Source organism: Solanum lycopersicum, chromosome 3, assembly GCF_036512215.1.
Source record: "Solanum lycopersicum chromosome 3, SLM_r2.1".
NCBI classification, from domain to species: Eukaryota; Viridiplantae; Streptophyta; class Magnoliopsida; order Solanales; family Solanaceae; genus Solanum; species Solanum lycopersicum.
The window spans coordinates 4,494,794-4,503,624 of record NC_090802.1 but is presented as its reverse complement, the minus strand read 5'-3'; the positions used below and the strand labels follow the sequence as shown (position 1 = coordinate 4,503,624).

Genomic DNA, 8,831 nt, shown 5'->3' with positions numbered 1-8,831 from the left:
TTTTTTTAACTTTTCTCTTTCCCATTTCAAAATATAAACTTCAAAAAAAAAAACTGAAAGATCAATGGTAAGTTATAAATTTTTTAAAAAATATAATTAGAAGATAGATATAATAATTGTGGGAAAGATAACATATAGTTATTATTATATAATTATTAAAAAATTGAAATCAAAATTAATATATGAGATATTAATTATTTAAATCATAAACATAGTCAGAGTCTTACTTTAATCAATTGAATCTTACTAATTTAAGTTTAACTTATGTCATGGTAAGTTATTGTAGCTTATATTTTTAGTCAGTTGACTATAGTTATTAGAACAAAAAAGGTAAAGAAATAATTAAATTGCTTTAATTTTAACTTATGTCATGGTAAGTTATTGTAGCTTTAATTTATAGTCAGTTGACTATAATTATTAGAGCAAAAAAGGCAAAAAGATAATTAAGTCGCTTAAAGAAAGTACCAAAACTTGGTAAGCAAATGTAAGTAAATTTTTGTGCAAATATATCAAAAAGGAAAAAAAATTAATAAGTTACTTAAAGGAAGTGGCAAAACTTGATAAGCAAATGTAAGTAGATTTTTTATGGAAAATTACTAAATAAATAGGTATATATATATATACTAAAAAAGGAAAAAAAACAAGTTACTTAAAGGAAGTGACAAAACTTAGTAACCAAGTATAGCAAAAAAGGGGAAAAAAAGAAAGTTATTTAAAGAAAGTGCCAAAACTTGGTTAGAAAATCTAAGTGCTGTTGAACTGATTATATTGAAGTAAATTGGAGTGTTCTCATTAATTATATTTTCTTTATAAATAGTATGTTTAACAAACAAAAAAGAACACACATCTAAAACACCAACAATCAATTTTTATGATTTAACTAAATTGAACTTTTTAAAACTTTGATGATTTCTTCTTTTGGAGGGAGATCATCAATGGAGGTAGAAAATGAGTGTTATGACAATGAATTTTTAGAAAAAATAAGCATTTTGGTGGTGGATGATGATACTAGTTCCCTTCTCATTACTTCTGAGTTACTCAAGAAGGAAAATTTCAAAGGTACTCAATTGACTTCCCTTTTTCATTTTCCTAATTTTGTGAGTGTTACTTGATAAAGTATGGTCTATTTTTGCAAGTCAAAATTGACTTCTACTGAATTAATTAAAGGGCTTTTTGAATTTGATTTTCAATCATCTTGGGTTTATCTTACATGGTATAAAAATTACCCAAAAAAATGTTAAATTTTTGAATTTTAGACTTGGTAATTGTGAATCGTGATAAATTAAGTGTTTCGATAGACAGAAATATAAGGAGACGAGATATTTTGTGCATCATGAGATGAGACATAAGGTAAAAATATTTTACATGTCACGGAGTAAGATGTACGCGTCAAGACATGTGTGGGAGCCACGTGAGGAAAAGGGAGGTTCGATGCACATGAAATTACGTATACTACTAAGTAAACAGGATTTAGCGATGGATACATTCTATAGCTAAACAACAAAAATCGCCGCTCAGTTCCGGTGGACGGGGGAAGAAGAGGAATCAAAATCAGAATCGGAATCTTGTTCTGAGAAAGGGTATGTTGCAGGGGAATCTGGCCCAGTTAATTAATCGGGTTTTAGAGAACACGGCCCAAGCCGATCCTATTTAGCGACAAATTTTAGTTAACTATCGACGAAGTTCATAGCTAATTTCAATGTTTTTTAATTGTATGCTCTATAACTGACAAGAAAATTTTACATTTTTTTTTTGTCAATTTCCTAACTCTGTTGCTGCTGATCGTGAATACTTATTTTTACCTTTAATATATAGAATGAGTTCTTAAAACGGATTTAGAATTTATTAAATGCATTTATACGGACAAAAAATGTGCCAGATTAAAAACAAAATGTACACAAGAAATTTAACAATCTAAGAACAATTTATAATAAATCAATTCGTCAAACCTATAAAACAACACATCTTATATATATCCTTCATTGATCATAAACTTAATCAAAAGCCGATACATTATAATAATGTAAGTAAAGTACAATCATGCTTAAAAACATAATCATTATGATAATCACAATCTACCTAAATCTTTAATTAGCATATGTAAATATTGTTCACTTCATCTAATTTCTTCATTTCCTCAAATGATTTTGGAATCTTTTTCAATATATATGGGTATGAAATATCAATCATTCTATCTTTTTCGAGTAATCTTTGCTTATTTGAAATAATTAATTGATTGGTTTTTAATTTAGTTGTGACAGTGAAGAACGCAAATGAAGCTCTGAGTACCCTTCAAATCAATGAAAACTCATTTGATCTGGTGATCATAGAGGTGCGCGTGCCCGTAATGAACGGGCTTCAACTTCAACAACAAATAACTAATGGGTTTAATATTCCCGTTGTTCGTGAGTTTCTAATTCTTTATATTCTTAAAAAACATAAAATATTTTGGGGGAATTTTTTTCCCATGATATTTCCAACAACTTAAATTTTTTATATTGTTTGAATATGAGCAGTTATATCAGACGATAAATCAGAGTGTGGAATTATACAAGGATTTGAGAGTGGTGCTGTTTTTTTAATGGTGAAGCCCATATCACAAAATGATGTACATGAGTTATGGCAATATGCAATCATGCAAAGGAAGAAGAAGAAGAATAGAGGCAAACAAGGTATTGTTCAAGAAAATACTAATGAAGAAATTGTTGCTGAAAATTTAATAACACCACCAAAGAAGACTAGGCTTGTTTGGACAGAGTACCTTCACAACAAATTCTTGGAAGCCATTACAATACTTGGTTTGAAGAGTAAGCCTTTTCAATAAATATATATATATATATGTTACTCGAGTTTATGTTTTATATATAATATAATCATTCAACAACGTCTCTATACAACAAAAATATATTATCAAGTCATTCAACAGTTATCTATATTTTGTTTCGCAGGAGCTCATCCGAAGAGAATTTTAGAACTTATGAACATCCCTGAATTGACTAGAGAAAATGTGGCCAGTCACTTGCAGGTTCACTACTTTTAATTAACTCAATTATGATTTATATATATATATATATATATATATATATAAACGTAAATATGAAGAAACGGTTTAGATATTTGATCCAATTAATTATTTCTTGATCTTTTTCATCTTCTGTTTAGAGTTGTGAAGATGCATGTTTTTCACCATAATAGAAAACATAAATAAACTTGATTTTTATTTATCATCAAAATGTATTTATTTTTTGAAAAAAACCCATAAAATTTGGAATTTGTAGTTTTACCACATCAAGGTCATCACTAATTTGAAAAGTTACATGAATCTTGTATAAAATTTCACTTAATGCATTCAGTTGCATTATTATTAAAATTAAGTTATTGAATTTGTGCTTGTAAATTTTGCAGAAATATCGTCTTTACTTGAAAAAAGTCACTGCTCCAATTGATACTAGTCGAAAGCCGATATCTAAATCAAGGATTGGTAATGCAAGGAAAGCAATTCAGCTCGCTGCAACCTCAACTCAACAACTTATGACAGAAAATTCAAACTCTGTGACTGCTCATAATGATGAGCTTGTTGCTCCTTTTCAGCGCGATCCAAAGGATAAGATATTCACGGACATGTTGAGTTATCATCTGAGTCGAGAGTATCGTGACAGGATAAATAATTTTTATTCTATTATGAATTCAAATATGCAGATAACAAATGCTTCCAACAATGTTCAATCTTCTATCATGGTACATATACATATGATCTTTCACTTAGTCTTATTTATTTTGATGATCTTTCGTATACATTTTATTTTACATCTTGTAGGAAAACAATAATATAGAAGAGGGGACAAATCTTAGCTTCGTTGATGGCAACAATCAATACCAACAAGCTTATTTTCCATGGGTTGATCACACATTAGATCAGGCAAGTTTAAGTTATATCTTATAGGATAATCAAAGTTCTTATATACTTGTATTTTATCATACATTACATTTTTTTAAAAAAAGAAATATGCAATTTTACAAATTTAAGCAAGTTCAAGCTGAGACAAATTAGTACTCCCTCCGTTTTCAAAAGAATGATCTCTTTCTTTCTTTTGGTAACAAATTTTCACGTAGGATGTTTAAGGCCACAAGATTAAAGCACAATTTTGTACATTTGACATAACTTTAAATTAGAACCACGTGATCAAAAATCTTTTTTATTTAACTCCATGTCAAGTCAAATTAGACCATTCTTTGTGAAATTGAGGGAGTATCATTTTTATTGTTATGTTATTTTTTATTACCGCCCCTTCAGTTAATGAGTGAAGATGTCTATATATTTTAACTCACATCTCCATAAAATCATGTAGCCATCATGGATAGAAAGGGATAATACTTTTTAGATGAATCATTTTCACACTAGTCTAGTGGATCCATTAGGCAGTTCAGGTCTTACACCTTAATTTGGCCGGTAATAGAATGCGATGGCAGCGTGAGGCAGATTGATGTATCATTACTATATCTTTTAAGTGATGGTTGCCGGTTAGAGAAACTCACACAAAAGTTAAAATGTATTTATATATATACATCAGTTTAGTTGTATTTTTACATACATCTCAGAGTTAATTGTATCCTTGTATACATTTAGAGTTTACAACATGTTTTCAAACAACTTTTATGTATATTGCACTTGTTCTTAAAATTCTCTATATTGAAATGAGTTAGTTATATTGAGTTATGTTATTCATGAGTTGAGAAGAGCCAACGTAAATGTTCCTTCTTACTTACTTCAAGCTTAAGTTGTTTTAGCTTTCCAACTCACATACTCGTATTTTCAGTATGCTGATGTCAGTTGGCCTACATCGTATCATGATGCAGACGCAGGTAACGAGGATCGATACCCAGCGCACTGGTGATCAAGTTGAGCACTCCAGAGTCAATTGGTGAGCCTCCTTGCATTTCGGGGGCTCCTTTTATTGCTTTCAGTATGTTCTTTATTAGGATGTTGTGGGGTCTGTCCCAACATCCATCTCAGTTTTAGAGGCTTCATAGATAGACAATTAGATTTTAATCCTTTAGTCTTTTCATTTTCTTTCTATTTGTTAAGACTTGGATTGCCATTTTTGGCCAGTTGAATGTTTAATCTTTAAAACATTATCAGTTTTATCAATTAGTTGAGTTATTGATCATTACATAACTATGTATATTATCTTCTGTTGAGTTAAGTAAGTCAGGCTAAGGGTCCACTAAAAAGTAATGGTCTTTGAATGTTGACCACACCCAAGATATAGGCTCGGAGCGTGACATTATGTTTTCTTATTTTTTGTGTAGCAAAATATTTACGATGATATCACTTTAAAAGAAAAATCGTTCGAGTTTCAAAATGTTTACCGTGGTGTCACTTGAGGTAATTTTTCATATAACTATATTTAATATATGTACTCTAAAATATAACATGTAGAGTTAGACGAATTTTTAAAAAAATTGTACACATACTTTCATTTTTCTTTGCATTATATGTTTCTTTTTATTCACTTTTCCTCACATAGTTAAATAGTCGAGATGGTTATATATTTTAAAGAGAAGAATTTTCTATTAACTTGACATGTTAATTTTTAATTTAATTATTTCTTATATTTTTATAGAATACAAATTATTTTTATTTTAAAGGTTAATTCTTTGTTGTGTACAATAATTCAATAATAAAATATATAATTATATCATAACTTATGAAAACATAGTTAATAGAATTACAACCTAAAGAGCCTCTAGTGTTTCAACCCCTTTTAGGAAGCGTACTTCAAATCACTAGATCCCAAGAAAACAAACATCTAATTACATATTTTTGAAATTAAAAACTGACATCAAAGTGCTTTTTTAGTGTCTTTCAGGGGCGGATCTAACCCTATTAAGGGTGATCAGCTGAACACCCTTCGTCGAAAAATTATATCGGATATATAGCTAAAATATAATCTAATATCTGGATATATAATTAATTGAACACTCTTTGACATAACAAAGCCGGTTAGTTTAGTAGTTGGTGTAGTCATTTATCTCATGGAGGTTTGGGGTTTCATTTCGACTAGCTTTTTTAATACAAATCTCTTTTTAAACAAAAAAACACATAAATTTTTATGAACCTACTAAAAAATCTCTTTTTCAACAAGAAAAAAAAAACACAGAAACTTTTGTGCACCTACTCATCGCTAAAAAAAAATGTTTTGTGTGCTCACTATGCTAAAAAGTATATCGACTCTTTAAAGATTGAATACCCTTGATGAAATTTCTAACTCCGCCACTGTCTATCAACATGTATACCCTTTGACATATTTAACTCAGGCTGTACACTTGTTGAAATATTTTGCCATATGTAGCAAATCATCGCCCTAAAACTGATGCTACTATCTCTTTTTGGAACTATTTTTATCTTCAATGTGCAGGAAGAACATTACGGAGATATTGATTAATGCAAAAGAAAAATCACCTCATCCTGATATATAATTTCCCCCAAAATTCAGAATCAGAGGTAATTTTTCATATATTTATATTAATATTTGATCATAGAAAATGTATTTTGAAAGTTTCTGCTTACACATTTCTTTTTAATTTATTTTAGCAAGGAAAGCTTAACAATTTTTGTCAATCAACTCTTTTGTCGAGCTTGGATTATGGTGGTCAGAAGACAAAGGGAATTTAAAATTAATATCCAATGGAGATTTATTTACTAGTATGCAATGGTAGACTTTTCCGTTACATAACAAAAAAAACAAGTTTGATTTTTATATTATGGATATGGTACTTCAATCAATTATTGAACTTTTTATATATGTAGCTTAGGTAGCGGTTACATTTGGTGCAAGCTATTTGCCGAAGGTAGTGATGAGTTGAAAAATGGTACTGGCCTTACATTTTGAGGAATGGATGATTTTATATTTTACTTTATTAATAGTTTGGCGTGATAGTTGATAGAAGAGGTCAATAACTCTTGGCCATAGAGGTGATAAAGGTTTTGTTAGCTTTGTCCCTTAGAGCAAGATCATTAGCACAAAAAATGGGGAGAATTTAGGACCTCGAGTTGAGATTTTTATATATGGGGGTCGAAAGACATATATCAACTTGATAATTAATATAGTTGAGAGCATTTCCATACATAGAATAAAAATATATGGGGATAGAGGATCCCCTTGGCGAATACCTTTGGTAGAGTCAAAGAAATCAGTTTTTGTACCATTGATTAAAAATAGCCATAGGGGGTGATGATATACAAGACATAATAAGTTTCAATATTTTTGGGGAAGCTTAAATAAACAAAAGCTGTGTAGATAAAAAGTCATTTGAGTTTATCGAATACTTTTTCAAGATCTAATTTGAGCATAAAGTTACCTATTTCGAAATTATAATTTTAAAATTGTTCATAATTTCTTTGATAACAATATTATTATCAACAGGCCGTCTTCCCTTTAAAAGACTAGATTGAAAGGGGGCAATTATTTGTTGGAGATTAGGTTTTAACCGAAATACGATGAAATAATTTTATAGATAGTATTGCAAAAACCTATAGGTCTAAAGTTATGGAGTTTATTAGAATTAGGGGTTTTAGGAATTAGACACAAATAGTTTTGTTTGATGGTGGAGGGAATATCAAGATTATTAAAACAATCATGAATAAACTTTGTAACCGAAGGGCCAATTATATCGCGTCAAACATATTTAACAAGAAGATCCCCTTGAGATACTTTGTCACTAACATAATGAAAGTCAACATCAATATGCTTGGAACGATCGTGGAACACTGAATTGCGATACATATATGTTGAATTGATATTGTCATAAAATACACGAATTGGTTGACGAAGATATATTCCAAGCTCACAAAGAAGATGACGAATCCAAGTAATTAGCAAATGTATAAGCAATTGCTCTGTATTCGACCTATGTAGATGACTTAGAAACAGTTAGTTGCTTCTTTGCACGCCAAGATATGAGATTTGATCTCAAGAACACCGCATAGCCCATCGTAGATCGGCGAGTATCAGGATAATCAACCCAATCAACACCGGAATAGGCCGTGACAATAAAATTGGACAATAAAATTGGATGAAGAGGCACGCAGAAATAAACCATGCGTCGGTGTACCATGCAAATATCTAAAAATACACTTGACACAGTGCAAGTGAGTAGTTCGTGGAGCATGCATAAACTGAGAAACAATATTAACTGCATAGGCAATATCAGGATATTAATCAATAGATGTAGAGTTTGTTTTACGTAGGGTGGTGAATTGTCGTTTCAAGTCAAGTGATTTTGCTTGACTAGCATACATGTAACGACGATTTAAAGATAGCCAAATATTATGAGACGGGGTAAAAGATGGACATCAACAAGAACCTCTCGTGATAAGGTAGCAAAACTCCATGATCTGACAATTTGATCTACTCGCAACCATGAGCGGTAGTTGGGATTAGGCTGCTGATTCCCAAAATAATCATAAATAAATGGACTTGGAGGTTTAATAGAGCCATCAACAAATCCAAGTAAATTATGAGAAATCAAAAGAGAGGTAAACTGAGCTAGAAAGAGGCTGAGTAGCCATGCCTGAAACGAAAACAAGGAAGAGACAAAAATAAATAAATAAATAGCGTGGGCTAGATTTGGGCTATACAAATAAATATATAGCTCATTAATATCAAGAGCCTGCATTACATATATTTATAACAAGGATATAGGAATCTGAGATATACTACAAGTCCTAGTTATACATCAATACACTAGACAATCCTAAGAGTCCTAATATGATAAGTATAAGAGTCCCAATAGAAGAAGCGCGTGTTATTATATTCCTCATTTAGCCA

The 8,831-nt window shown here is 30.4% G+C and overlaps 1 protein-coding gene across 1 annotated transcript; it reads left to right on the top strand.

The window, feature by feature from the left end:
• The first annotated feature begins 935 nt into the window (after positions 1 to 935).
• On the top strand, positions 936 to 6,480 carry LOC101264186 (two-component response regulator ARR14-like). Its single transcript, XM_026030262.2, has 8 exons — positions 936 to 1,059; positions 2,253 to 2,405; positions 2,517 to 2,807; positions 2,949 to 3,025; positions 3,406 to 3,738; positions 3,818 to 3,919; positions 4,858 to 4,922; positions 6,420 to 6,480. Exons 1-8 carry the CDS (start codon positions 936 to 938, stop codon positions 6,478 to 6,480), a joined length of 1,206 nt encoding a protein of 401 aa, XP_025886047.2.
• Positions 6,481 to 8,831: the final 2,351 nt, after the last annotated feature.